General features: G+C 37.6%; 4 protein-coding genes and 1 long non-coding RNA gene across 8 annotated transcripts in view; 2 read left to right on the top strand and 3 right to left on the bottom strand.

Annotated features, from left to right (window-relative positions):
- Positions 1-2326, bottom strand: part of LOC306754966 (protein TANC1-like) — a gene marked incomplete at both ends in the record, with an annotated part of 35310 nt that extends 32984 nt beyond the window's left edge. The window contains 2 exons of the mRNA XM_079239150.1: positions 817-1020; positions 2254-2326. Of these exons, the coding sequence (XP_079095276.1) occupies positions 817-1020; positions 2254-2326 (277 nt within the window). The remainder of the gene's footprint in view (positions 1-816; positions 1021-2253) is intronic.
- Positions 2327-3153: 827 nt separating this feature from the next.
- On the top strand, positions 3154-6704 carry LOC306755055. Of its 3 annotated transcripts, none has more exons than XR_013771283.1 (4): positions 3154-3256; positions 4006-4208; positions 4998-5085; positions 5413-6704. It is a non-coding gene; the product is annotated as an uncharacterized lncRNA (long non-coding RNA). The 3 variants fall into 3 exon arrangements; XR_013771284.1 differs by having other exon boundaries at positions 4003-4208; XR_013771285.1 differs by having other exon boundaries at positions 3155-3269.
- A 969-nt stretch (positions 6705-7673) lies between these two features.
- On the bottom strand, positions 7674-13326 carry gtf2f2a (general transcription factor IIF, polypeptide 2a). 2 transcript variants are annotated; one of them, XM_079239271.1, is made up of 9 exons: positions 13219-13326; positions 12657-12730; positions 12045-12069; positions 11273-11411; positions 10045-10104; positions 9219-9300; positions 8980-9079; positions 8611-8754; positions 7674-8388 (listed from the first exon to the last, which is right to left on the bottom strand). In XM_079239271.1, exons 1-9 carry the CDS (start codon positions 13282-13284, stop codon positions 8266-8268), a joined length of 813 nt encoding a protein of 270 aa, XP_079095397.1. In that variant the 5' UTR covers positions 13285-13326; the 3' UTR covers positions 7674-8265. The 2 variants fall into 2 exon arrangements, with proteins under 2 accessions (XP_079095397.1, XP_079095398.1); XM_079239272.1 differs by lacking the exon at positions 10045-10104.
- Positions 13327-13591: 265 nt separating this feature from the next.
- On the bottom strand, positions 13592-15900 carry gpalpp1 (GPALPP motifs containing 1). Its single transcript, XM_079239260.1, has 6 exons — positions 15743-15900; positions 15439-15637; positions 15070-15319; positions 14786-14950; positions 14604-14705; positions 13592-14529 (listed from the first exon to the last, which is right to left on the bottom strand). Exons 1-6 carry the CDS (start codon positions 15822-15824, stop codon positions 14311-14313), a joined length of 1017 nt encoding a protein of 338 aa, XP_079095386.1. The 5' UTR covers positions 15825-15900; the 3' UTR covers positions 13592-14310.
- Positions 15901-16817: 917 nt separating this feature from the next.
- Positions 16818-26879, top strand: ercc3 (excision repair cross-complementation group 3). The gene is made up of 15 exons (XM_079239209.1): positions 16818-16948; positions 17307-17506; positions 17604-17840; positions 17951-18000; positions 18089-18224; positions 18436-18603; positions 18767-18971; positions 19173-19487; positions 19636-19820; positions 21025-21227; positions 21348-21444; positions 22311-22428; positions 22585-22703; positions 26286-26435; positions 26527-26879. The coding sequence occupies exons 1-15, from the start codon at positions 16921-16923 to the stop codon at positions 26662-26664; spliced, it is 2349 nt and encodes a 782-aa protein (XP_079095335.1). The 5' UTR covers positions 16818-16920; the 3' UTR covers positions 26665-26879.
- Positions 26880-27784: the final 905 nt, after the last annotated feature.

The following is a 27784-nucleotide window of genomic DNA, read 5'->3' as shown; positions in this document are numbered from 1 at the left end:
TGTTCGTATACCATGTTAATTAGAAATCCCCAAATCTCCAGTGTTTTCAGTGGTATATCCACCATCTGTCCAATGTTGCAATAAATTACCCCCGTGAGTTAAAAGACTATCCGTTTTTTAATCAAGGCTGCCAAGTTCTGATTTCAGCTTTGAGAGAGAAGGATTTCTGTAAGGGTCTCAAACCAGCTCTGATAAGTTCGCAGGTAACTTTGCAAATAGTAAATTAATTCATATTTGTATATATTCCTACTGACTGGGCTGAAAAGTTTCCTGTTCCTGCACAATGCTGTTGCCTCCTGTCTCCATATACTGTGTCAGTCTCTTATTTGTACACTACATTTATTGTTACTGTTATTGATATAAGAGGTCAACATGAAATGTGGAAGGCAATATATCCAAGTATAAATACTATTTTCATCTGAATTTGTATATGTTAAATGTATCAGTAAACTCTTCCACAGCGATCTTAAACTAAAGTACATGTTAGTAATATCGTAAAAAGCTTTACTTTGAATTTGATCATGCATTTGCTAAATAGCCGATATGTTCAAACTAATATATTTCAATGAAGACCTACGTAACTGAGGTTTCTTGCCTTTAGTAATTTTGCTGAATTATTTACTCTGACAATCTGCTACATGTTTTAGGGCCCTGAGGGGTCAGTTTGTACTGTCTTGTACTTTCTGTTATGAGACAACTGAAGGTTTAGAAGCCACTCTGATCATCAAAGCAAAGATGTTTAAGCCTTTTCGGTATCTTTATAGTTTTTAACCTCCTTGTCACCCAACTTTGTTTTGATTATTCTTTATAACCCACCTGGAAACTTGATGCACGACTGGGAGGGGACTATGTCTGCCTGACGAGGGAGAAGAGGGGAGGATGGTAAGGAAATGGACATGCCCTTGGTCAGTTTCATCAGTTTCATTGGGCTGTCACTTTGGCCACTGTCCTGGTCCCGGATGCAAGTGGCACGATGGCCACTGCCCTTCTGCAGGGTGCTTGGAGTATACACCTCACAACCTGCATGAAATAGATGTAGTGAATGTGGAGAAAAGACAGTGTAAGGGACATATTGATTCAACAAAGCTGTGCCAGTGCTCCATAAAATATGTCTCACTTAAGGCTGCAACAGAGCAACATATCTTGCCTGGGAGGCAAATTGCTGTGTGAGGTAATGGAAAGTTGGCAATACCAGAATATCTATTTAAAGGGATGGCATCACACTCATTTAACATGCTACAGTCACTATTTTTCAGTTTTACATTTCTTCATTCTCCTGTCTATTGTAATTGCTGCCATTAAGTCTGATCCCGTCCCTTTTAAACAGACATTATGCAAAATATGGACGTCTTTTTGATATCTATAATGATTATATGAGAGTGATGTAGTTTATTTAGTAATGAATTATTCTCCTCTTGCTGTTTTCTTGTATGAAATATAGACTCATGGGTTCAGTGCATGATAGAACAATGTGACAATATTGTGTGAAAAAAACTCATAAATACTACAAGCATCAGATGAAAAACCCAAGATCTCTCAGCAAATGATCAGAGCTACGCCAATGTACTGTAAACATACTATATGAATTTAATGAGACTGACACAGTTCTCTATCCTCTTCTCTGTTCTTGCTTCCCAATGCTGCACACTATTAAATATTAATAAACAACATGGTTGCTCTAGTACCGAGTTCTACTTATGCTCATGTATATTCACTGCGCAGTCTGAAATCTCCTCCATGTTGCAGCAAGTTGACAAGTTCACCCTGTGAACAATACAAACAGCTTCCTTTGAACAGCAAAACATCCTTAAAGTGTGAACTGGGGCTTTACTAATAACGCTGCAAAAGCCTAGTCATTGCCAGAGCAGTTCGAGCACCTTCATAGCGGAGCAGATTATACTCATTCAGATATGAGCAACTCACACATTCTTGTGAAAATCAGTGTTTAGTAGGTCAGGATGTTTGCCTAACCCACTCTAACTTCACTTGACACACTTTAAATACAAGTAGCGGGACACTGTTTGAAGGACGGAACACACTGATGAATTAGGCTAATTGAAATGGCTCTAATCACCCAAGAGAACTTTGATATTATCATCATATAAGACAAGACCTGTATAACATGAGACACATATTTATTTTTTCATAACTGCAACCCAGGACAATAATCCTAAAACAGTTTCCAAATATAATGTATTAACATTAAGCTTATATGTATTTTTAGGATACACAGATAGCTCTAGTAATGTTTACCTGCATGTCTCAGGCTCTTTTTTCCTCCTCGTTTTCCTCCATCCTTTTTGTTTCCAAACACTGCTCTGAACATAACTTTGCTTTATACTGTAAAAGGAGGACAAAAAGTTAATTGTAAATATTTGAAGCACAATATGTTTTCCACTATTCCCAAAACTGTTAGTTTCTTATAATCCATAGATTGCATTTTGAATTGCTATTCTTAAGACAAGAACAAATATTCTTTATACTGTAATCACAGACAGAAACAGACATGTCAACGACTAAGTTACCTGTCGTCCTTGATGCCTGCATGTCTTCTCGTAAATGCACGGGAAAACGGAGGCAGATCATTAAAGCTCGCAGAGTCCAATTAAGAAGGGAAATGCACCCTCCTAAAATGATGAAAGGAGGCGGGCGCGCGCGTCGGGCTCGTGCTTGTTGGCTTCGTGTGTCATATTTGACGCATCTTTAAAGATTTATTGTTTTAAATTTGTGGCGTTGGGTTTAATTTGGTGTAACTTTAATTTCTTTTTTAATTTTATTGTCTATTTAATTGTTTTTTTCTTTAAAAGATCATTATTTGACAAGTATTTGTTTTCTGACTATTTCGTGATTGTAAAATAGTCAGTGGTCTTCTGGAATAACCATTAAATCACATAACATTACTTTGTTTGAACTAGAATATTAAAATGAATATATAAATGAATTAATATCCTAAACTAATTACTGGATGTTACTGGTTTAGTCTATGGTTTTCAAGCGAAAAAAAAAAAAAAATTATTTTTAAATTTTTTTACAAGTAACTACAGGGAGCGACCATTACAAATCACATTTTCTACTCCGCCACGAGGGGGCGAAAGTGAGCCGCAGACCTACAGTATATTATCTGAACACTGAGGCTGAATTGGTCCTTTTGCAAGTTGGACCTTCAGCTGCTGACCTGAGACAGAAGCACTCAGCCTTTTGTCTATAATGCTGAACAGTTTCAATAGTCCAGTCTTCCCACCTGTCATGGCACCTTGTAAGTATACCATGTAAGCCTTTTTTTCTTCTTAACTCAAGAAAAACACGAGTGCGTTAAGTTTAGAGAGCACGTGGAGACAAGCTAGTTCCGCTTTTGCTACCAAAAACTTTAGCTCGTGTCAGTGTTGACTCGTGAATTAAACGTCGAAAATATCGCAGAGCACCTTTTTGTTTTTATATTTGTTTTTTCAGAAGGATAACGCAGTTCACCATAACAGTAAAATACAATGTAGACCTGTTTAATTTCTGGTAGCTGGCTAATGTTAATGCTAACTTTTGTTTTAATGGTGCTGATATTTCATTTCACTTCGCACAGATTGTAAAGCTCTGTGGGAATATTAGACGACATATCTTTAAAGATTTTGGTGGTCATTGTGTTGTTGGCTAGAAGCTATGTAAGTCGACCAAAACTCGATCACGAAATGTGTTAAGCTAACTCAAGGGATCATTAAACTTAGTTTCTCACCAGGTCATTTTGACTATCTGCCGGAAACACCCTCGTGGTTTGTAGAAAAAAAAACATACCTTTTTAAATTCACTCATAAGAAATAAACTGATGACACTTTTTAAAAGTAATATTCGTCCTAAAGCCGTGTTAATTGGTCTATAACTCAAATGTACTGTATCACATGTATTCACAGCGCTAGAAAGGTCACATTTAAAGTGTTCAATGTTGAGGATGTTTGATTTATTCTGCTTTGAATAAACACTAAATGATCTCTCCATTTCCACTTTCTCCATTAGCAGATCATTTGCCATTTGGTGGACGTCTGTGTGGACCAGATGGAGGATAATGGCTGTTTGAACTGGAGTGCCCTGACCAAATGATGGTGTGATGTTTGTGATGGTGATGATGATGCTGTGGCATAAAGCATTTATAACTGCATCATTAGTCCTGCAAACAAAATCTGAGCTGGCCGATCTTGAAGGAGAACATCAGAAAAATCAATGTAAGTGTAACTTTAGCTGTTTACTTTGTATGAACAGGGTCTTATCAGTTTCTACTGATCAGTCCTTTTGGATTAGTGAAAGCAGCATCTTTGACAGCCTGGGCTCTCTGTTGTGAGAGAAGCTAGGTTCAATTGTTGCAGATGCAATATGAAATGTCCCCGCGCTTTCTGCTCGCTATGTTTCCATGGCGCCTCAGATTGAAGAGGGGAGGACAGAAGAAACATCTGATATTATACGTATGTGTGTGTATACATACACACACACACACACACACATACATACATATATATATATATATATATATATATATATATATATATATATATATATATATATATATATGAGAGAAAGAGAGAGATTTTTTTAAAGGTTTTTTTCCAATTAAAAATAATCCAAAATTTCTTTTTTTTTTTTTTTTTTTTTTTTTATTATCAATCTTTTTACTTATCTTCTTGGGCAGCAGAATGATGGTCTGGCTACTGTGTTGTTTTCTTCTAATTGAAATCAGGAAAATTGACTAGCAAAAAAAGTTTTATACATTTTTTTGTTTTTTAATCTACAACAATCAGCAGTATTAAAGAATTGTGAGAATCGCAATTTAAATTTAATCGGCACCCAAAAAATGTGTGTGTGTGTGTGTGTGTGTGTGTGTGTATGTGTATATATATATATATATATATATATATATATATATATATATATATATATAAAAATTTAGACACACACACATACATATTAGCACATACTTGAATGCTTGATTGTCTTGTTTTCTCTTTCCATTTTTTTAGACTTTTTTTTCTCTTGGAAATGACATCAGGCAGATGAAATTCCAACAACTATCAACACTTGACTATTTTTTACAGCCACTAAATGCAGGTGAGTGTTTGACTTCTTGTCTTTTGATTGGAAAGACTTTGATTTGCATCCGCTGATAGACCTGAAGCAGACTTCTTCAGCTTCTGGGTTTGCAAAGAGATGCTAAACTGAGCTTTCCTCGTGCTTTCTGACTGCTAAATTTTATGGCAGCACAGATTGAATTGAGGAATACATTCATAAGAAAATTTCTCAAACTTTTTTTTTTTTTTTTTTTAAAGTACATTTCATTTTGTTGTTACAGTTGCCTTAAGCCGTGCTGGGATGTGGATTTAGATACTAGTAGTTTCAAGTTGTGATACAGCTTTTAAAGGTTTCGTTCTCTTGCAGATAGAAGGCCTGATCTTTTAATACAAACACCCGATGGATCCTCTACCTTTCCCCCCATGTCTCTGCGGCCTCCAGTGGGTGAAAAATGTCCCTGTGGCTGAAAGAGCTGTCAACATCTGGCCCATGCTGTTATCATACAAGAGTCATTCAATAAATAAGGTGAATTTTTTGGTATAAGGACTTCTAATTGGAAGCTTACTTTTTTTTTTTTTTAATTTTGTTTTACTTCTTTTTCACATGGATTTAATTTATTTTGCAGATTAAAAAAAACTTTTTATTTTGGAGTTTTGGTGATTAACAAAGATGACTGACCAAGAAGCATGCTCCAGGATTGAACAGCAGTTAGTCATCAGGTTTTTGGTTGCCAAAGGGTACAAACCAGTTGAAATTCATAGAATGTCAACTGTGTATGGTACCACATGCTTCAGCTGAAAAAATGTCTACAAGTGAGCTAAATTGTTTCAAGGACGGAGCAGTGTTGAGGATGAAGACGGGCCTGGGAGGCCTAACAAAGTGAGGTCTCCTGTGGTGATTGAATCAGTCAATGACCTCATTCAGTATGACAGAAGGGTGACAGTGGATGACATTGCAAGGACTTTGAGCTTATTTGTTGAGACAGCACACAAAATTGTCCATGATGACCTTGGCTACTCGAAGGTCAGCTGCTGGTGGGTGCCAAAGATGCTTGCTGCACAAACAGGAAGGTCGAGTTGTCCCAGCAGTGTCTCTGCCACTATGGGAAAGATGGTGATGAGTTTCTGAAGAAGGTGGTCACATGTCATACTCTTACATTGATGTTGAAGAAAAGGTGCCAGTGTCTGTACAAAGCAGTGTCTGTAAGTCACTTAAAAAGGATGCGACAAGTTGGTCTGGCAAGCTGAGGGACAGGCTGGGGCCAAAGGGGGTGAAATTATTAAGCCCAACTAAAAGAAGAAAAGTGTGCTCTCTCTCTCTCTCTTCTCCTCTCTAAAAAAAAAAAAAATTTTGGATTATTTTTAATTGGAAAAAAATCTTTTAAAAAAAATCTCTCTCTCTCTCTCTCTCTCTGTAATATTAAATTATCTGCTGATAAAAGACCGTACTCATACAGGTAAAATTGCTACGACCTTAAAATGGCAATGGAAGTTTAATTTTGGGGCATGTTCAGTCTTTTTGTGACATTTTGTGTTGCAGTTTAACTTTAGCTGCTAAGTGTTTTCCAGCTGATTTTCACTTTGAGCATGTGCCATATTATCATTATATTCTACTGTGAATAAAACCTTTGCTTGCAAAATTTGAATCATTGCATTTTGTTTGTGCTTTTAAAAATATCCCCCAGTCTTCTGGAAATAAGTTTGGAGTATTTGTGATATGTCACATTTATATATTCAAGCCAGTTTTGTCCTGTGTGAGACATAGATCATGTATGGGTCAATGTGTCGTGTTGGTAGTAAAAAATATTTTAGAGCGATTAAATTCAACATATAACATTTTGTGAGTAGTGTGTCACTCCATCGCTTGGTGAAAGGTTTTAAAGTCAAAATGTTGAATGACTTCAGTCAAATGAACACTTGTGGAAAATTGTGAAATTGGCAAACTGCTGGTGATCCACAATGAACCGTTAAGGTGGGGAAAAAGAATTTGGAAAAGTAATGCTAGAATGCCTTCTGCTGATATAGAGAGATCTATAGAATGACCCTCTTATTCCTTTTTCAGCTCAGTTTTGTAGAAGAAAGACTTGTTCAGTTTTTATGTACTACAAAATGGGAGTATGTCTTCTAGCACCACTACATTATGTAACTATTTTTATCCAGCTGATTTCCTGTTTTGCTATAGCAATAAAACTTTGAACCTCCATGATGAGATGTCTCTAAGGATAAAGTAGTGATCATCCCAGATTCCAGCAGGGACTATTGAACTAGTTTGGGTTGTAAGATGACCATTACTCAAAAGTACTTTGCCCCTGGAAAGAGCCAAAGGGAAGAAGGGGGGTTGGGCTATTGCAGCATCAAGGTGTAGATTCTGTCTTACTGAAAATGAAAATAAAAAACAAAAAAAAAACATTTCTAGAGGGGGTTAATAAATAAAAATATTCTTTTAAGAGAAAGGAAGTAATGGTAATTCCATCTGGTAAAACCACATAAATTATAATAGGAACCCTAGATGGATGTGTTTTATATTGGGAGTTGTGCCATGGCTGTGGAGGTGTGATGTGATGTTGATGGACTCAAATAGAAGCCTTTTACCTTATCGAATAGAAAAAAGAAAGAGTTAAAGATATTTCACAAACAACTTTATTTGCAAAAATCTATCAAACATGGAAACTGGTCTAAAACAAGATGGACTTAACCTATAAAACCTTCGAGCCAATGAAGGACATTCCAGAAATGGAGAATCATTTTCTGCAAAGTGATTCCAAAAATCAGTTCTTTGCTTTTCATGCTGCAGAAAATGGGACAGAGAATTTCAAATGGAAATAAAACTAGAAGAGACTTCACAAAAGTTGGATGGTGAGAGAGAGTAGTCACTTTTGCATCTTGTGTTCTACACATGAAACCTCCTTACTCCTGAACATCCCACTACTTGTCATTTTTTACATAGAACTTCTGCACAATGAAATGCAATTACTATTTCTTCTCTGACTGATACATCTATTTATTCAAAACCTGTGAGCTGCTGCTTCAAGATGTACTGGAAGTATGACAAAACACACCAGGAAAAATAGATGTGAACCTCAGTTAAACTTGGTTTGTTTCACAATGCCAGGTCATCCAGAGCATCTAGAAATCCTGATGCAGCGATACAAGGAGAGAAAGCCCAGGCCTGATCCACGAGGAAACCCCATCACATAAAAACATGGCTCATGATGCTAAACTATTCATCAGTTTTTTCTTCGCCTTGGTAATGTCTGTACTCTGGCTTGAGCTCCCAGGTGTTCTTGTGTGTCCCCTTTACATTGTAGATGCCGATATCACGTAATATTTCCTTCAAGTAAGTCTGTTAAAAAAAAACAATGAATAATTAGTAATCAAATAAATCAAACTTAAGAAAATCAGGCCACACTGAAATACTCCTCCATTTAAGCACCAACTCAATGTTCCGACAGAAACTTTACTCCTCTTCAAAAGGTTATTCTTTTCTGGGTCGACAGCGTGATTTGAAATGAGCTGCTGTGAAGAGCAATATAAACAAAACCGTTATGCTTCCTTCTGGTCTTACCACAGGCTGTTTGGTGATATCCACCAGGTCTTTGATGTTGTAGTACTGGTGCTTCTCAAAAGCAGAAAACAACATGTCCAACACCTGCTGTTTGTCAGCTCTTGCTCTCTTGCCCTCCTCCTTCTTCCTCTTCTCATACTCACGCTGCAGCAGATAGTAAACAGTTCACTTACCACACACACTACACAACAACTTTCATACTGGAGAAGACTGACATGGACTGTCACAACATGTACCAGTAAAACTATTGATCATTTGCACAAATACAAGTACTTTTTTTTTAAATAATTCAGGCTTTAGCCTGCGTAGTGTGATACAGCACTGAAGTCTGATAATAACGCATAAAAAGTCCTTAGAAGCATCTCTTACATTGTAATCATGGTTGGCAACTGGTTTGTAGTTGCTGGTGACAGGTTTAGACAGTTGCTGTGATAACCTGGCTGGCTTGGACGACTCTTCAATTTGTAGCCTGTTTAAGAGAAGATTGTTTTTTAGGCTAAGAGCGCCACATATTTAAAACAATTAAGATATAGCTAAGCATAAAAATGTACTGCCTGATGATGTTGACTTTTGTATAATATGCACACCCCATTTAAAACATCACTTACCTTTTTAGTTTCATGTAGCTTTCACTGACAGCAGGTCTGCACTCCGCTCTCTGTACTACCACACCCTCCAAAGCTAGTTTATCTGGAAACAAACACATATAATTATGAATCTTGATTAAAGCTTAAAATGATCTACATGCTTCAAAGAATTCTAATGTTATAATCACATCATTTTAAGGAAAGATGAGAGAAAACGATGAAAATGGTACTATAAAAGCAACTATGCATAGTGTTTATTAAAGAAGAAGAAGGGGGGAAAAAGCTCCATTGCAGTCCGGATTCTTCCTTTGATTTTAACAAAAGCTAGGATTACAAAACTTGGCTTTCTAATCCCAAAAACATTACTTCTTTCAATACCCTTTGTCAGCAGGTTGACATCACTTAAAGCAAGAGGTGCACAGTAGGTAAAACCGAATATTCAGAGCAATCACACAAACGCCTTTTTTTTTTTTTTTTTTTTTTTTTTAAACTTTTTTTTTTTTTTTGGACAAATTGTACAACGGACTTCACAACCATGACCAAAAGCTGACAACACTCTGCTGAGGAGCAGTCTCAATCCAACATTACCACATAGACTCATCTCTGAGCACCAGTCAGTCAAGTAATGTGCATGAAGTGCATAATGAAGGTCGTAAAAATAAAAAGCTGGTCTTCTGCTTCAGAACTATTTGGTGTTTCACGTGAAAAATGTGTCTAAAGTTTTGGAACAGAAATGCACATTACACGTACTCTGATAGCCCAAATGCCATACATAGCCAAAGATAAGACACTCAGACTCAGTCCAGTGACACTACTTTGTCACTTTGTGGCAAAATCGTAGACTCACCTGGGCCTGCCCCTGCCCCCGAACCTGAGCTGCTGCCATCAGATCTTTCTTCTGATTGGCCTACAGGGAGGGAGGGAGGGATGGTAAACATGAAAATACAGGGGATGGAAGACGAAGGAAAATGGGGATCAAGCAATAAGAGCCACACTCAGCGTTTAGTCACTCCCACACACAAAAAAAAAAAAAATCTCACACAGCTTTTAGGCATAATCTCATGCACACATACGTGCACAAGAGCAAAGCAAGCATGGTCTTGACACGAGTGAGTAGATTGCCTGTCCCACCTGTGACATACATCAGATTCATGACTGCAGACATGCTTATTTTTATTAACTAAACAGGAACAAGCCACTTTGAAAGGACATTTGTCTTCCTGGTAATCACCAAAATGTTATGTTGCGATGTCCCTTCATCAGCTTCCTATTTAACCAGGTCTCAGCTGGAAAGGAAATCACACATAAATTATGCTGATAAATATCTCCATGGTGATTTACAATATTTATACTGTGCAGCCCTTAAAAAAAAAAAAAAACAGTCACACACACAGATTTACGAGTCTCTCAAAGTAAGCACCGTAGCACAAGACCACCAGCACCCAAAGCCAAACAAAAAACAAACCTCACAACATTCAGAGGGCAGAAAAGGCTGGCGAAATCCAAACTAAACCAAAGAGATACCCATGCAGAAATTAAATCAACAACACACCCAGCAATGATTTGTGCTGACTCATTCACTCTATATTATTCCCACATGTGGCCATTGTGACTAATCAATCAGTCGACTGTGGTAATTGGACTGAAAAGATCAACCCACAACAAATTACTAGAAGCATTATCAAACAACAATCCTGGAATTCCCGAATGTAGAATTGGAAAGACAGATAAGACTGGATGAAGACAATGAATAACTTCTTTATTGAGTGTTCATTCGTCCATTATGTACAGTACATGTACTGTATGTACTATGTCAGTACTATGGACAACATCACACTCAAGAGAAAGCGTACAACACAACAATATAACATTCAGGACAAGCAGAACAGGCAAGGAGAGACTGTGCAGGACAACAGTGAGTTGTGTGAAAAGCAAGTGAATGCTTCCACCAACTCATCACACAGAACTTACCCTTGGAGCCAAGTGAAAACAGATATTTCACATGACAGAATATTTTGTTGATTGTATCAAGTCCTTCATGTTGTAACAACATGAGGCGGGGCCAAGAAACTCACCAGATGAATTTTCTGTGAAGACTGCCAACATCTGACCTCCCACTGACTGCATGGTGAACGGATGCTCACGAGGTGCGGACACGGTTTTATCCTCTATGCCTTCGATCACAGTGAGCTCTTCATTCAAAGTAAACGATACCTGCAGAGTGCACACAGAAGTACATTTGAGCTTTTCACTGCCACTGTGAACTTTTAAAGGAAATATATACAGTAGAGAATCTAGGGGAATAAGGGCTTTTTGGTCAGTGCACCTACCCTTTGGGACTCTCTTCCACAATACATCTGAGACACCACAGAAACACCCACCTTCAAATTCCAGCTAAAAGCTCACCAGTTTCGCTCTGCTTTTATCACATACACAACATTTTATGTGATCCTTATTTGTGTTATTTGTTGTGTTTTATCTGGCTTTGTTATTAAATGATCTAATTTTAGTCTACATTTGTATGAGCTGCTTCTTATGTTCCTTTATTTTTTCTTCTTACAAAGCATCTTTGAGCTAATAAAAAAAACATAAATAAAATGTATTATTATACTGGATTTGTGTAAGTCTTCCTCTATACTTCCCAGAAATGGATGATTTGGTTATATATCTTGAGATAATCATTTAAAAAGTCAATGCATGACACAGTAAAATAATTATTTCAATTTTATCTATCTATCTATCTATCTATCTATCTATCTATCTATCTATCTATCTATCTATCTATCTATCATAGTTACATGGAAAATGTTAAGTGGGGGAAGTGGTAAATATGACTGCATTTCTTACCTCTGCTTTTCCTTGGTTTCCTTTCCTTTAAAAAAAACAAAACAAAAACAAAAACAAGAAACAACAAAAATATAACTTAATGGACTGTTCAAAAGAAGTAATTTAATGTAGTTTGATTTGTAATCTTGTGCTTATAGCATATGTAAGTTTCAATTTCAAGCCAAGCTTAATTCAGACTTGTAGGCTATCATAAAGGGTTTAACATGCACCTTAAAAATAGAGGCTACTACAAGTATTGTACTATAAGTACTATAAATATGATCAGGTTATTTCTAAAGATAAAAGCACACAAATTCGGTAGGATTACACCACCTCCTTTCTTATTGCCTCCCATTCAAACTCTGAAACATGTCCAAGAAACGTAATTTAACAACACTGCTTTCTTTCCCGGCCTCTGTAGCTGGTAGTAACAGCTGTGTAATGGCCTATAACATGTTATTTTGTGAAACGCCACTATATAATGTAAATCTTGCAATGCTGCAACCCTACATGTTGTGTATTATTTTGCCCCAGCCTGCATGTAAACAAGCACAAACATAACTAACTTGAACATAAAATCATAAACAGGCCTTTGCTACAGTATTACATTGACAGCCATTTATCCATACATACTTGCAGATCCTGAGTGTTCCGACCTCGCCTCTGCCTGATGCTTTTTCCCATTGCTGAGAAAGGTATTTTGGCACCTGTAAAGAGAGGTTGCTTGTATTTGTGTTCAGCCATCTAAACAAATGCTATCTTTTTATACATAAATTCACAGTGCCATTTTTCATGGTGTAAAAGCACGTGTAAAAACTATTTGTTAGATTTGCAAATGTTTGAACTGAGTAAGAAAACCAAAAACTCTCCTTAATGCAAATAGTCATTGTTGCGTTCACTGGTACTTTTTCATGTAACTAAGTTGACTTTTACTCATTTGCCAGATTAAATAATCGCCTCAGTTAAATTAGCAAATAGTATTTCCCCCCAATGATTAGTTTATAATATTTTTAGTTGTAGAAAACTTTTTTTTTTTTTTTTAGTAGAAAGCGTAATGGAAGTAGTAAAGCTACAACGAAGCATCTCACACGACTGTCGAGTGAATGATCTGCTGCGTGACTGTTAGCCAAGATGTATTTAAATCAATAACCGAGCACATGTTTCGTTCACCACATTTTCAATGACTTATACCCACCTTAACAAGCCAAACTCCGGTGTTTTGCTTGGCACCAGTTAAGTCCACCTCTCCTTTTTCCGACATGTTTTAAAATTATGCTAGCTTCTACTAGCGACTGCCATACGCATGCGCAGAAGGAATATGAAAGTATGGCAACTCTTAGGGTCCATATGGGGGCTGCCGTCCTTTCGCCATTTCACTTGCATGAACTTTAGCCCTAATTTCTACACAACTAATTACGTATGGGTAAAAAAAACAAAAAAAAAAACAAAAAAAAAAAAACAAAACTTTATAAAAATATAAACATTACAACATCTGTTCAAGCAATTCGCACAAAATTAAATATTAAAAGAAAATCCAGTTTACAAATACAAGTGTTTGCAGTTCTGAGTAACAAAGTCAAGTTTTCATTTATTTATTATGTAAAAACAAACAAACAAAAAAAAAAAACTGAAGTAGCTAAAAGAAAAAAAACAAGAAGCCAAAACTCATAATGTCATAATTTGAAGTTATGCAGGATTTAACATGGCAGCTTAATGTTTCCTTTTGATTTTTGTAGACTAAACTTGGGCCATTTGCCATCTCTTGCCCGTCTGTGGGATTAATAACAATGAGTTAACTAAGTTAACTGGAAAATTTCACCATACCAAACAAAAGGACCTCCAATATCACAGGATTGATACTGAAAAGATTCAAATCAATAGCTGGTATGCCATGGCTGTGGTGAATATCTACAAACAGTGCAATCTCAAAAGACAGCCTGATATACTGTATAACAATGTATGAAAAACATTTGTTTTTTTAGAATATTTTTTCATGTAACAAGTTCTAATACAATAACTCCTGGACAAAAAAAAAAAAGAAAAAAGAAAAACATATTCAACTATTTAATTATTCAATCAGGTAAAATAGTTTTTTATAGCATTGTGCCAGTCAGTGACACAAATTCCCATAAGTTGATATCTTCCATGTCTTTAATGTCTGCATAGTCCAGTTTAGTGACCATCACAAACACATAAATCTTTAGAGACAACCCATATTGTACAAACTATGTAAAAAATGTCACCAGTGGAAGCCTGCACACTGATGGATCTGTTGCATTTTGACATATTACAGGAACATTCTGTCCTTGCTGTGGGAAAACCGTGTGTTCAGTTCTTGAGACTTCTTCAGCAGTCGCTGCTTCTGCGCTTCGTCAAAGCGATTCACCTGCAGGTCTTCATCACGATCAAATGGTCTCCTCTCCACTGGTTTGTCCACTTTCTCCTTTGCTTTTTCCTTCATTTTCTTTGTGTGCAAAGTCATGAGAGACTCAGCACGTTTAGACTCCTGAAAGAAAAGAGAGGCTTCAGAAACTTGAGGCATGACTTTGAAGTAAACACAGATATGTTTGAGTAACTTACATTATATTTGGACACTTTGTCTGCCATTTCCAAGTCCTTCCTGGAAACTTGTGGGACGTCAGCTTTCTCCACCTCTCCCTTCTTTTTTCCTTCAAGGCGTTCCTTTGTAAAAAGAAGAAATATATATGAAGTAGGGAACTAAAAGCAGCAACAAGGTTGAGGTACTCTCCCATCAACCCTACCCTGGTCTTCCGTTCCCTGTCTGCTGGTGTATCTGTCCAAATAGAGCGATCCTTGTTTTCTGGACCAGATCTCTTCTTGAAAGTTCGAGCTCCCAAGCCAATGTGCTGTAGCTCTGGTGGGAGCTCCGTCATCCATGTTTCTCTGGTTAGTACCTGAGGAGTGTCCTGTTCACACAAAATAAGTAAGAAAACAAGTTTGGAGGAAGTAAAGTTGGGCAGACATAAAAGAGAAACAGGATGACATTAAACCTGGAATATTAAGGAATGCAAAAAAATAAACTCACATCTCCTGTCAGCTTCTCTTTCATCCTTTGTGCTCTCCGTTCAATATCAAGGGCCACACTGTCTTGAACAGGTCCTTTGGCGGGCATCGGTCCAATCACATCCTCATCTTCTCCCTCACTGCTGGATGAATCAGCTCGATAGCCTGGGGGTAGGGCTGGACTTTGGAAATCCTCTCCATCACTGTCATCATCATTATCATAGGCTGCTTTGCAAAACCCAGGAGGCAAAGCTGGACCCAGCACAGGTGGCCTGAAGGAACACAATAAAGTGACAGCTTCCACAATGAAGGTTTTACCCACACCGTTATCCTTTGTCATTTCCTATTTTATGTACAGTAGAAAAACACCACAGCAGCGTGTATTGCTCACCTTTCTGGTGAACTCTGCTGTTTTTCAAATCCAGGGGGCAGAGCTGGTCCAAAGAAACCATCATCACCATCATCATCATCTTTGTTCACTCCGTCTCCAGCTGTCCTGGCTCTTTTCACCGCCACCTCCGGCTCGCTCTCATCCGAAGAACTCGACGATTCTCCGCGTTTATAACCAGGAGGCAAAGCGGGACCAGCGACTACCCGGTTAAAAACAAGGAAAGAAGAAAACTGTATTATCACAATGAAACTTATTACTGGTTATTCACATAAAGGTCTCTACTTAAAGACGCTGTTTTCCTTACAGTCTGATTCATCATCGTCGTCCTCAGAGCTCTCCTTGTTAAACCCCGGGGGTAAAGCAGGGCCAATAAGTTTATCAGACATCTTTAATACCAGTTTAATCACGTACTTTCAATTCTTTCTATTCAGATAATAAACCTGTCTAACAAACCAGGATAAATGTTTGACCTTTGACTCAGGAAGTAAACAGTGTCAGTTTCCAAGCAAGTCAAAAAAAGATAGGCCACAGAAAGCGGAAGTAGATTAGTTTGATAACAAAGTAAAGTGGGCTGCAGGCGATATTTTTTTTAACATTGAATAAGCGGTCGGAGATGAATGAATGACGTATATATGGGGCCTACATTCATATATATATATATATATATATATATATATATATATATATATATATATATATATATATATATATATATATATATATATATGAATGTAGGCCCCATTAAAAAAATGGGGCCTACATTAAAAAAAAAAAAAAAAAAAAAAAAAAAAAAAAAAATATATATATATATATATATATATATATATATATATATATATATATATATATATATATATATATATATATATATATATATTATACTTTTTTTTTTTTTAATTAATTTATTTTTTATTAATTAATCTTTTTATTTGTCTTCTTGGGCATTATAGCAGCAGAATGATGGTCTGGCTACCGAGTTGTTTTTTTCTAATTGAAATCAGGAAAATTGACTAGCAAAAAAAAAAAAAAAAAAGCTTTATACATCTTTTTTGTTTGTTTTTAATCTACAACAATCAGCAATGTGTAAGAATTGTGGGAATTGCAATTTAAATCGGATCGGGACCCAAAAAAAATCAGAATCAGATCGGGATAAAAGCATATCGTCACAGCCCTGATACATATATGAGCTTCAAGATGTCGTTATTTTGAATGATTTCAGTGTTTATTTGTAGAAACTTGATAGAATTCACACATTTTGTTTGTGCATGCAGTTTTATTTGAACTAGCATTTGTACTTGAAAAGGGAGCAGATACTTACAGAGCTTCATACCACATTTATATTGAAAGTTGATACCGGAAGGACTTTGCTGTGTCTTTTGTTGCGACGTTGCTGCTTGCAAAAGGTGCCATGCTAGTCAGACTCTCTTTTTATAAAAAGTAATTGCGCCCTATTTTAAGAAATTCCCTTTTAAACGTTTAAAAATGGGCAAAAAGGATAAAGTGGATCGAGGTAAGTTGCAAACATTACGTTTCAGTCGGATGAGGTAGTCACTAGAAGCTAAGTAACAAAATGAAATATTCTTCTTTTTTCATACAATATTCTAACAATAAAAGTCACATCAAGAAGCATCTTTTGCTACCCAAATACGATTAATCTGTCTGCTTTTGTTAAACAATTCAGTAGCATTCCGTTGTTAAGTGAGGGTCTGCCACATCAGGATGCGATGAGTGGGTTTAAAAAAAAACAAACACATTTATCATCATGTTTTAATCATATGAAAAAATAACTTTGGAAAAACTGTCTTTGTTTTAATATCTTGATTATTTCCAATGCTGTCTAACTAATGTTTGTATCTATTTGGCTTTAGAAAGGAAGTCTAAAAAGCGTTACTATGAAGAAGAGGATGATGAAGATGAGGTAGTAGGTAGTGAGTCTCAAGAAGCCGTCCCAGCTGCTGCTGGAAAACAAGTGGATGAGTCTGGAACCAAACTGGATGAGTATGGAGCCAAAGACTATCGCGCTGATATGCAGCTGAAGAATGACCATTCTTCACGTCCACTCTGGGTGGTAAGATATGTCTGAGGTTTTGAGTTCCTTGCCTTCTTCCAATTTTTAACTAATGTGTGCACAAAACATGAGTTTGTATTTTTCCATTCTCCTCCAGGCTCCAGATGGACACATCTTTCTGGAAGCTTTCTCCCCTGTGTATAAATATGCCCAAGATTTCTTAGTGGCCATCGCAGAACCTGTGTGCAGGCCGAATCATGTCCATGAGTACAAGCTGACTGCATACTCGCTCTATGCAGCTGTCAGTGTGGGGCTGCAGACTTCTGATATTGTGGAGTACCTGCAGAAACTCAGCAAGACATCTGTACCTGATGGAATCGTAGAATTTATTAAGGTCTGACTGAAACATCATTGGATGTGTTGAGGACTGCTATTTGAACAGTTTTTAATTGTATTGTTTTGTTCATTTAATCAAACTGCGTTTAATTGTTCTCTGTTTTTCAGCTTTGCACTGTTAGCTATGGCAAAGTCAAGCTTGTGCTCAAGCACAATAGGTAAATCCATTCTCAAAGCCTGATCCTTCTATCTATACATTCTTGTTTTAACCTTCATTTATGCTTTTATTATTTCATCCACTGTCAGGTATTTTGTAGAGAGTGCCTTCCCTGATGTGATCCAGCGCCTTCTGCAGGACAACGTGATCCGTGAATGTCGTCTACGTGCTGCAGATGGAGGAGACCCTGAACTTATTACTGAAGTGATTCACAGCAAGTCAGCGGTATGCCGACCAACATCATATTTGATATTTTTGTTCACATGTTTATCACCCATTGAATGTTTGTGTTACTAAAAAGCCTTTGTCAATTTTACAAAGTTAAAGATGACATATTTTCTCACAGCAGAAATGATCATTATACCTTCATGAATACTTGCACTTAAAATCATGCCTAACTGTGATGTAGCACTCATGTTCTCATGTTCCTCCACAGATCTCCAAGTCTGCTCAGGAAAAGGGAGGTGCTTCCACCTCACAGCCAAGTGATGGACAGACTTCAAACCAGCAGGTCCCAGAGGACATCTTCAGCTACTATGAACAGATGGATAAAGAGGAAGAGGAAGAGGAGGAGACTCAGACGGTATCCTTTGAAATTCGCCAGGTACACATTTTATCATTAGCCTAGCAGCCTCTCATAAAATGAAGACAAATTTTAATGTTTCGCTTGAGAAATGACAGCTACACAAGTTTTTAAATTTGGCATCAGAAACATTTTCATGTCCTCGATGAAATCATCTTCTCTGTATTTGCCTCGTCTGCTGTAGGAGATGATTGAAGAGCTACAGAAGCGTTGTATTCAGCTTGAGTACCCCCTCTTAGCGGAGTACGACTTCCGCAATGACACAGTCAACCCAGACATCAACATAGACCTGAAACCCACTGCTGTGTTGCGGCCCTATCAGGAGAAGAGTCTGCGCAAGATGTTTGGAAATGGACGCGCACGCTCAGGAGTCATCGTGCTGCCGTGCGGTGAGACGGATGGTTTAAACACGCTAAGAGAGGAGAAACCCTTTATTCACTAAATGCACACCATTTAATAGCCAAGACGCAGAGAAATTACCATAAAATATTGAGGATGTTGACAACTTTATCTGCATTTATAAAACTGTTATGTGCAGTAGTGTTTGAGAGTGTGAGTCAGAATTATTCTCTTCCACCTTTGATTTTCAGGGGCGGGTAAATCTCTGGTGGGTGTGACAGCGGCGTGCACTGTGCGGAAGCGCTGCCTGGTGTTGGGCAACTCCTCCGTGTCAGTGGAGCAGTGGAAGGCCCAGTTTAAGATGTGGTCCACGATTGACGACTCTCAAATCTGCCGCTTCACTTCCGATGCCAAGGACAAGCCTATTGGCTGCTCAATAGCCATCAGCACTTACTCCATGCTGGGTCACACCACCAAGCGATCCTGGGAGGCTGAAAGGGTCATGGAGTGGATGCGGAGCCAGGAATGGGGGCTCATGATCCTCGATGAGGTGCACACCATCCCTGGTGAGTGTTTACCAGCCAGTTCCAGATTACGCAGTGTTACGTTTTCTTCATATTTTGTCCACAGTTAGACACGGAAACATGAAGTAGGCACTTATTATTTTTTAAATAAATCTACATCTTTGCTGTCTAACTCTTCTTTTCTCTGTAGCAAAGATGTTTCGTCGCGTTCTGACTATTGTCCAGGCCCACTGCAAACTGGGCCTCACTGCCACCTTGGTCAGGGAAGATGACAAAATTGTTGATCTCAACTTTCTAATTGGGCCTAAGCTGTATGAGGCCAACTGGATGGAACTGCAGAACAATGGTTACATTGCCAAAGTCCAGTGTGCTGAGGTAAGTCTTGTAACACCACAGAACAAAATGATCATTTATAAACCCAAGATTTCATCAATAAAAAACAGCTTCTTATTCTGGTTTGGAAGTCAGAGTTGTATCAACTGATGCAGAAACTCTATTATCAGATTATGTCTGCAGATAACTCTCATGTATGAGAGTTAAATGCAGAGTTGAAGCCAAAACTCGATAAACAAATGATTTCTTTGTGAGCTGATATGTCTCACGGGGTTGACATTATATAGACAAAAATGTCATGAGATTCTGTGATAATCGAGGAAGACTTTGTAAACAGTCAGACATCAACAATTAAAGTTCAGACAGAGATGTAAAACTATAAATAGTTGATGAGCTTGCTTGGACAAATTCTGACATGTAAAAAAATTTGTTTCACATTTTAAAAACAGTTTTATATATTTATTATAGAATGAAATGCACTTCTTGGAATTTAAAAGTACATGATTTTTCACATCTAACTTGGGATGTGTTACAATCTATGTGTGCTCTCATAAATTACCCAATGTTTTATACATAAACTCAATAATATTAGTGTTGCACAATTATTCGATTTTTTTTAAATAGTTAAAATAGCATTATGTCTTCTTATTTATTTATTTATTTATTTATTTTTATACAATTTCAATTGAAACCTTATTTGACTTAGTGCTGAATTTAGCAGCTTTAGTACGGTGAACTTTGTCCAGCTTGCAGAAAGTGTCAGTATGCCTTGAAAGTCACAGCTGGAACAATGTATGCATAAATTACTGAATGTAAACTAAAACCATCCAGCAGACTGAAAGACGGGCCAGCACTTGAAATTCCAAGTTTATGAGGTTCAACTTATATTAATTTTTTTTTTTATCTTTCATCAAATTTTATTGCTCTCAAGAACGGAAATGAAAATATGCAGTTAATCTCAGCCTTTATACAAATATGTAGATTTATCTGCACCGTCCTCTTTTTAAAATCAGATCATTTACCAAAAAAAACAAAAAAACAACTACTAAATCTGTTAACTCATTGACTGCCAGCCATTGTTACAGCAGATGTCTTTGGCAGCCAGTGAGTTAAGGCCTTTGTGCTTACACTGCGCTTGGCTTTGTGATCATTGTAATTAAGAGTCAAATGTCTGCTGTGGCTCCTAAAGAAATTCCTTATAAAACAATAAAGTAGTCTAAGCGATGTACCCATGTCTGTGCTTCAGGTGTGGTGCCCTATGTCTCCGGAGTTTTACAGAGAGTATGTGGCCATCAAGACTAAGAAGCGCATCCTACTTTACACAATGAATCCCAATAAGTTCCGCGCTTGCCAGTTTCTCATTCGCTTCCACGAGCGCCGCAATGACAAGATCATTGTCTTTGCTGACAACGTGTTTGCCTTGAAGGAATATGCCATTCGCCTGAACAAGTGCGTTATTGTTTTTTTTTCTTTTTTACAAAAAAAAGACATTTTGTGTGTTTTAATACATTCTCTGAAGAGGGAAGATTTCTTTATTGTTTTAATTCTACACTTTTAATTTCTCTCAAGGCCTTTCATCTATGGTCCCACCTCTCAGGGGGAACGGATGCAAATTTTACAGAACTTCAAACATAACCCCAAGATCAACACTATTTTCATCTCCAAGGTAAACCAGTCAACCCTCAGGGGTTTACCATTTACTGCATGTGATGTGGGATAGCGCGTTGTCTTCTGTTGCAACGCAGACCTTGTAACCACCAGGAGGGGCCCAAGTATTTCTGTACAGCTGTTGGGGAATCGTCAATCATGGTGTCTCTGTGTTCTTTTGAACACATGATTGAAACAATATATAAGTAATAGCTCCCGGACGATATTTTCATCTATTTCTTATCAGTTCAAAACACATTGAACTCACACTTTTAGTTCAATAACAAGTGCATCAGTGAGATAGTACTTCTTTTTCTCTCTTACATCCCTTTTCTTTGTAATGGAACAATACTCCAAATTATAAACTTTGCATCTATCAGTATATGCAAGGTCAAGCATATCAGTGTGCCTGAGATGTGGATGGTCCCTCCTCTGTGCTAATACGGTTTGCTTTAGAAACTTTATGCTGTCTGATCTATGTAGGTTCATTGTGGATTCTTTATAAGATGGAGTACTGAGGCTCCAGTCTCCTGGTACATGTTCATTTGCACATTTAATAACGAGTGTCTGACTCTAGGAGCCTGTGGGCTTACTTTGTTACTCTTCTTCTGTTCTTGTACATTTTAAAAACTTATTTCAATTAGTTTCTTAACTAACTTTTCTTTGTTGTTCTCAGTTGACTTTCAATGAATATGTTCTGTTACTGGTCTATTGGGGTTGTTTCACATTCTGATTATATACCTAAATATAAAAAGTTTCCATTTTATATTTGTTCATTATCAACATGTTCCACAATGTTTGACCTCCAAATTGAGAGCTAACTTATATTTAAGACAAGAAATAATGTTTGAAAAGTTGTTCAGTGGTAATATCTTGTTTAAACAGGTTGGAGACACTTCCTTTGACTTGCCAGAAGCCAATGTTCTGATTCAGATCTCCTCCCATGGTGGATCGCGCAGACAGGAGGCCCAGAGGCTTGGGAGAGTCTTACGAGCCAAGAAAGGTTCAACTGTTTGCAAAAAGTTCACAAATAAAACTGCTTAATTTTTTTTTTATTTATTTATTTATTTTTTTTTATGTAGGATGCACCTACCTGTCTTCACCACCATCACCCTAGACTACAAACAGTTGATCTCATGCTCCCTGTTTTCCCATTTAGGGATGGTGGCAGAAGAGTACAATGCATACTTCTATTCACTGGTGTCCCAGGACACCCAGGAGATGGCTTACTCCACCAAGAGACAGAGGTTCCTCGTGGACCAGGGATACAGCTTTAAGGTGCTCATTACTCCAGCATTTCAACATTGTTCCATCTTCATTTTATTTATTTAGTTGTTTTTTGCATTTTACATTTAATTGATAGAAATCATCCGAACACACATTTCACTTTCCTCTCACAGTTTAAGGTAGCAAAGGTTTTTTCACTTAGTTTTGCATAAACGTATTGAAGCACAGACATCTGAAGTCACTTTATATAACTTAAAGAACTTTTTTTTAAAGATTTTCTTAACATGTTAATCTTAAATCTTGAATTAGCTTTATTTACATATAGGACAGCTTAAACCTTTTCAAATGGTCTCAGCACTTGTAATGCAGCTAAAACTTTTTTCATGAAAAGACACAAGATGACATAATCTTTTGCAGAGTCCTCACTTTCATCAGAATAGATGGACTTAATTTCTAGGGTTGGGAATTTGAATAAAAACAATTGAATATTGTGTTTTTTTGCTTCACAATTTTAAGATAGATTTTTTTTTGTTAAAAAATAATTTTTTTTCAAATAAATACAAATAATCCATTATGAAATTTTTTTTGTTGATTTTTTTTACTTGTCTTCTTTGGCATTATAGCAGCAGAATGATGGTCTGGCTACTGGTTTTTTGTTTTTTTTTGTTTTCTTACTTGAAATTAAGAAAAATAACTAGGGGTGTGAGGGGGTGTGTGTGTATAAAGAACGGGGGTAGGAGAGTGTGAGTTTGAGCGTGTGTAAGAGAATGGGTGGATAGGGTGTGTTTAAGGAGGAAGTGGGGATGCGTGTGGGTGGGGGTAGGTGGGTGGGTGCATGTGTGCGTGTGTGTGTGTGTGTGCGCACATGTGTGTGCGTGTGTGTGTGTGTGTGTGCGTGCGTGGGTGGGTGGAGGGTCTTGGTGCACGGGGAGCGCTGCTGGTGCGCTGGGGTGCGGCCTGGCTGCCGCTCGGTGGCGGTCTGGGGATCCCGGCCCTCCGTCGGTGTGGGCTGGGCCCTCTGCCTGCGGGGGTGGGGGGTTGCTTCTGGGCTCTTGGGGCCGTGGGGCCCGCGCTCTGTCTGCCCTGGGTGGCCGGTGACCGGCAGGGCCGGTCCTCGCTGGTCCGGGCCTGCTGGGGCCTGTTCCCCCTGACTGCGGGGGACTCTGGCTGGGACCCCCCTCTGCCGCCTGCTGGGTCGGTGCATGGCTGGCTCCAGGGTGGGGCGGTTGGGGTCTGCGCCTGGGGGTGGCTGCTGATGGCCCTGGTCTCGGGGGGTACTCCTGGCGTGCCTCTTGCCTTTGTGTGGGAAGGGTCACACTGGCATGATCACCTTTTCCGGAACACGTTCCACTCTGCATGTTCTGCATGTGACACAGTCACCGAGTCGTCACGCAGTTTTATTCACTAACAGCAGCTAGTTTTCTCATTTCTGTTTGTTTCTCATTTATATTTAACTTTTTAGATTCATAGTTTAGTTACTATGATCTGAAGTTGGCTTGTATGTGTATGTATATGTGTTAATACTGGCAAGTGCGTATATGTTTGTACGTATGTATGTATGTGTGTGCATAGAGGTGTGTGTGTATATGTATGTACGTGTATATGTATATGTGTACATTTGTATATATATGTGTATATATCTATATTATGTGTGTATACGTGTGTGTATATGTATGTGTGTGTATATGTATGTGTGTGCCTGTATGTGTGTATGTATACATCTGTAGGTTGTTTTCTTTCTTTTTGTTTTTGGATCATTATATCTATAAAGCTTCCCTTGGCAGAGAAAATTTGCTCAGCAGAACACAGCATCCAGACCATCATTCTGCTTGCCTAAATGCTGGACAAGACAAAAAAAAAAAAAAAATTCTAGTGTTGGGAATTTGAATAAAAACAATTGAATATTGTGTTTTTTGCTTGTTTGCTTTTACTTGTCTTCTTTGGCATTATAGCAGCAGAATAATGGTCTGGCTACTGTTTTGTTTTGTTTTTTTTCTTACTTGAAATTAAGAAAAATAACTAGCAAAAAAAGTTTTTAACTTTTTTTGTTTTTGTTTTTAGTCTACAAAAATCAGCAATATCAAAGAGTTGTGAGAATCACAATTTAAATCGAATCGGCACCCAAAAACAATCTGAATCAAATCGAATCAACTCGGGACCAAAGCACATCACAGCTGTATTAAATTCCTCCAAAGACATTTATTCACGAAGCAGAAAAGGAAAATAAAAAATTGTTTCCACATATAACGGTCTTTGTGTAAAACGAAAGCATTATTTAAGCAGGCTGCTTATGGTGCTGGCCCTGCAAGCAAACTTCCAAGTAAGGAGTAAAAGCTTTACATTCATATTGTGAGACTATTGCTGTTGTTAATGTGATTGGCCAGGATGATGCTGAACTGAAAATCAATTTTTATGAAAGATCCAATATTGATCTGTGTTCCCTAAAGGGGTGTTCACTTTTATTTATTATGTGGGCATTCCTGAGCAACACCTTTGTTTCCTCCTGAACCCTCTCCAAGTTTCAGAGTTCAGCCCTCAAAGAGATAGATATTCATTATGTGAAAAGATATTTGCGACAGGTTGCAAAACAAACAGTGACGTAAGACTGTTTTGTAAAAACTGCTGTCCTGGTTAAAACCTGATCATCAAAAGTGAGCCACACAAAATACTGTAGAAAGTAGGTTGGTTGAATGTGTGTTATTTGTGTAATGATATGTTCTGGCAACGTTCTTTTCTGCAGAGACATAAAACAAAGAATGAACCACTTCCAGAGTTAGTTTACAGACTATCAGAAGATGCTTCTTGTTTTGCAGTACACACAAAATGATACAGTTTCATCTGAAAGAATTTAGGTCATATGCTTGTGATCGTGTTTTAGGGACAGAGCCTGGGGGAAGATTTGTATTAAAAATGCAAAACAAATTGTGATTAAAGCCATAAATGTACAAGGACCTTTTCATTCTTGCATACATGCATACATGCATACATACATACATACATACATACATATGTGGTAGGGGCGGAGAATTGAAAAAAATAAAATAAAATAAAAAACAACTTTTTTTTTTTCTTTTTTTCAAAAAATATTTCTGCAATTTTTATTGTTTTTATTGATCTTTTTACTTGTCTCCTTGGGCATTATAGCAGCAGAATGATGGTCTGGCTACTGTATTGTTTTTTCCTAACCAAAATTAAGAAAAATGACAAGCAAAAAAATTTTGTACATGTCGCAATTTAAATCGAGTTGGCCCAAATAATTTCTCAGTTCTTTCTAGTTTATAGAAGAATAAAGTTACTTGGGAAATTGGCACCTTTTGTTGCTTAAGTGTAATGATTATATATAAAAAATTTGTTTGAATCAAGAATCGATTCTGAATCGAGTCGTCAACCCAAAAATCGGAATCGAATCGTGAGTTGTTGTTACATTCATATCCCCAATGTATAAATATATATGTACTTTTCCTTTTTTTTTTAAAAAAACAAAACATCTTTTTAATAACGTTACGTGTGGTTGTAACAAGAACATTTTTAACCAAAACACTGTATTTGATCTTATAACTTCTTTTATAAGACTTCCTGTATTTGTTCCACGCATTGAATTTCACAGCAGATCTTTGCTGTCCGTTTTTGCAGGTGATCACAAAGTTGGCAGGTATGGAGGAAGAGGACTTGATGTTCTCCACCAGAGATGATCAACAGCAGCTGCTTCAGAAGGTGCTGGCTGCCTCAGACTTAGATGCTGAGGAGGAAGTAGTGGCAGGCGAAGTGGGCACACGACCACAGGTGATGGATTTTACCAACTTTTAAGTGAAGTTTTTACAAGTCTGCACATAATTCTCACCCACTATAATTCCACTTCTTTTTTTAAAATCAGGTCTCAAGGCGAGCGGGCACCATGAGCTCCATGTCAGGTGCAGATGACACCGTCTACATGGAATATCAGAGTCGAAGCAGCAAAGCCTCTGCATTAGGGAAGAGCGTTCACCCCCTGTTTAAGCGCTTCAGAAAGTAGCCGATACTGTTGCACCAGAGAATAGGACACAGTTTTGGCATGCAACTATTGAATTGCAAGTTCGGAGTCCAATCTGCCTGGTGAAGAAAGTAACCTGCAACAAGTGTGAAGGCTCTGGAAAATACTGTCGACGTGCAAGGTAGCACTGGATGGTTTCTTGGAGAAACCATCCTGTGTTTTATCTAATGTGAGTGGTAAACTGATTGAGAAAACAATGTTGTACAGAAAGTCTTTTTTTTTTTTTTGTAAATTTGGCTACAACAGTGGCCATGATTTGTTCCTAAAGAAAGAAAAAATATTTTGTTTTTGTAGTGTGTTATGGAATTTCCTTCTTTAAAATGTTTATAAATGTATTTTGTAGAGCAAAACATTTTGAGATTTATTTGTTTACCTTACCTAAATATTGAATTTCCACATCTCTACCTGCACACATCCAGGATTAATGTTAGTAGCAAAGAATATTATAAATGCGGTGTTAAATTACAAAGATAAAGCAGGACATGACATCTAAAATTAACATGTTCAACTACTTCTTATGTCTGTCAGTGTGTCTTCCTGACTAGCTCAGTCAGGGAGTTCCTGTGATTTGGCTAAATAGAGAAAGTGTAGCATTATGCACAGGATTTCTTCCCCTCTGAGACTGAAGCAGGGGAAAAGACTTGCATAAAAGCCCAGGATAGAGGGGACAGGAAAAGGAGGAGGGGTCTACTTCTTTTACTTCTTGATGACTTGAAGATATTCCAAGAAGAAAAATCAGGAGCCTGGTGTCTTGTGCAAGCTACAAAAGGGGGTGAGTGTGGGAAAATGCCCTCCTCTGCCCAGCTTACCCTCTGCAACAGTGTTCCCCCCAAATGGCCTCATCTGCGGCCTTTCAGCCTAATCACCATGTTGTATCTTGTGGAGACTTGATGCTTAAACTTTATCATTAAAAAAAAAAAAAAAAAAAAAAAGAAAGACAAACAGCAAAGCTTTGAAGTTGATTCTAATGAATATGTCTGATTAGACACAAAGAAGATTTGTGCTGATTTCCATCATTTTATAAGTGATTCGTGGAAGACTGTATGATAAGCTCAGCTTTGCAATTCCTCAGAAATGAAGAGAAGGCAATAAATTAAAAGCA

This window comes from Telmatherina bonti (genome assembly GCF_933228915.1).
Source record: "Telmatherina bonti genome assembly, chromosome: 1".
NCBI lineage: Eukaryota > Metazoa > Chordata > Actinopteri > Atheriniformes > Telmatherinidae > Telmatherina > Telmatherina bonti.
The sequence above is the reverse complement of the archived record's forward strand: the minus strand, read 5'-3'. Positions and strand labels throughout refer to the sequence as shown.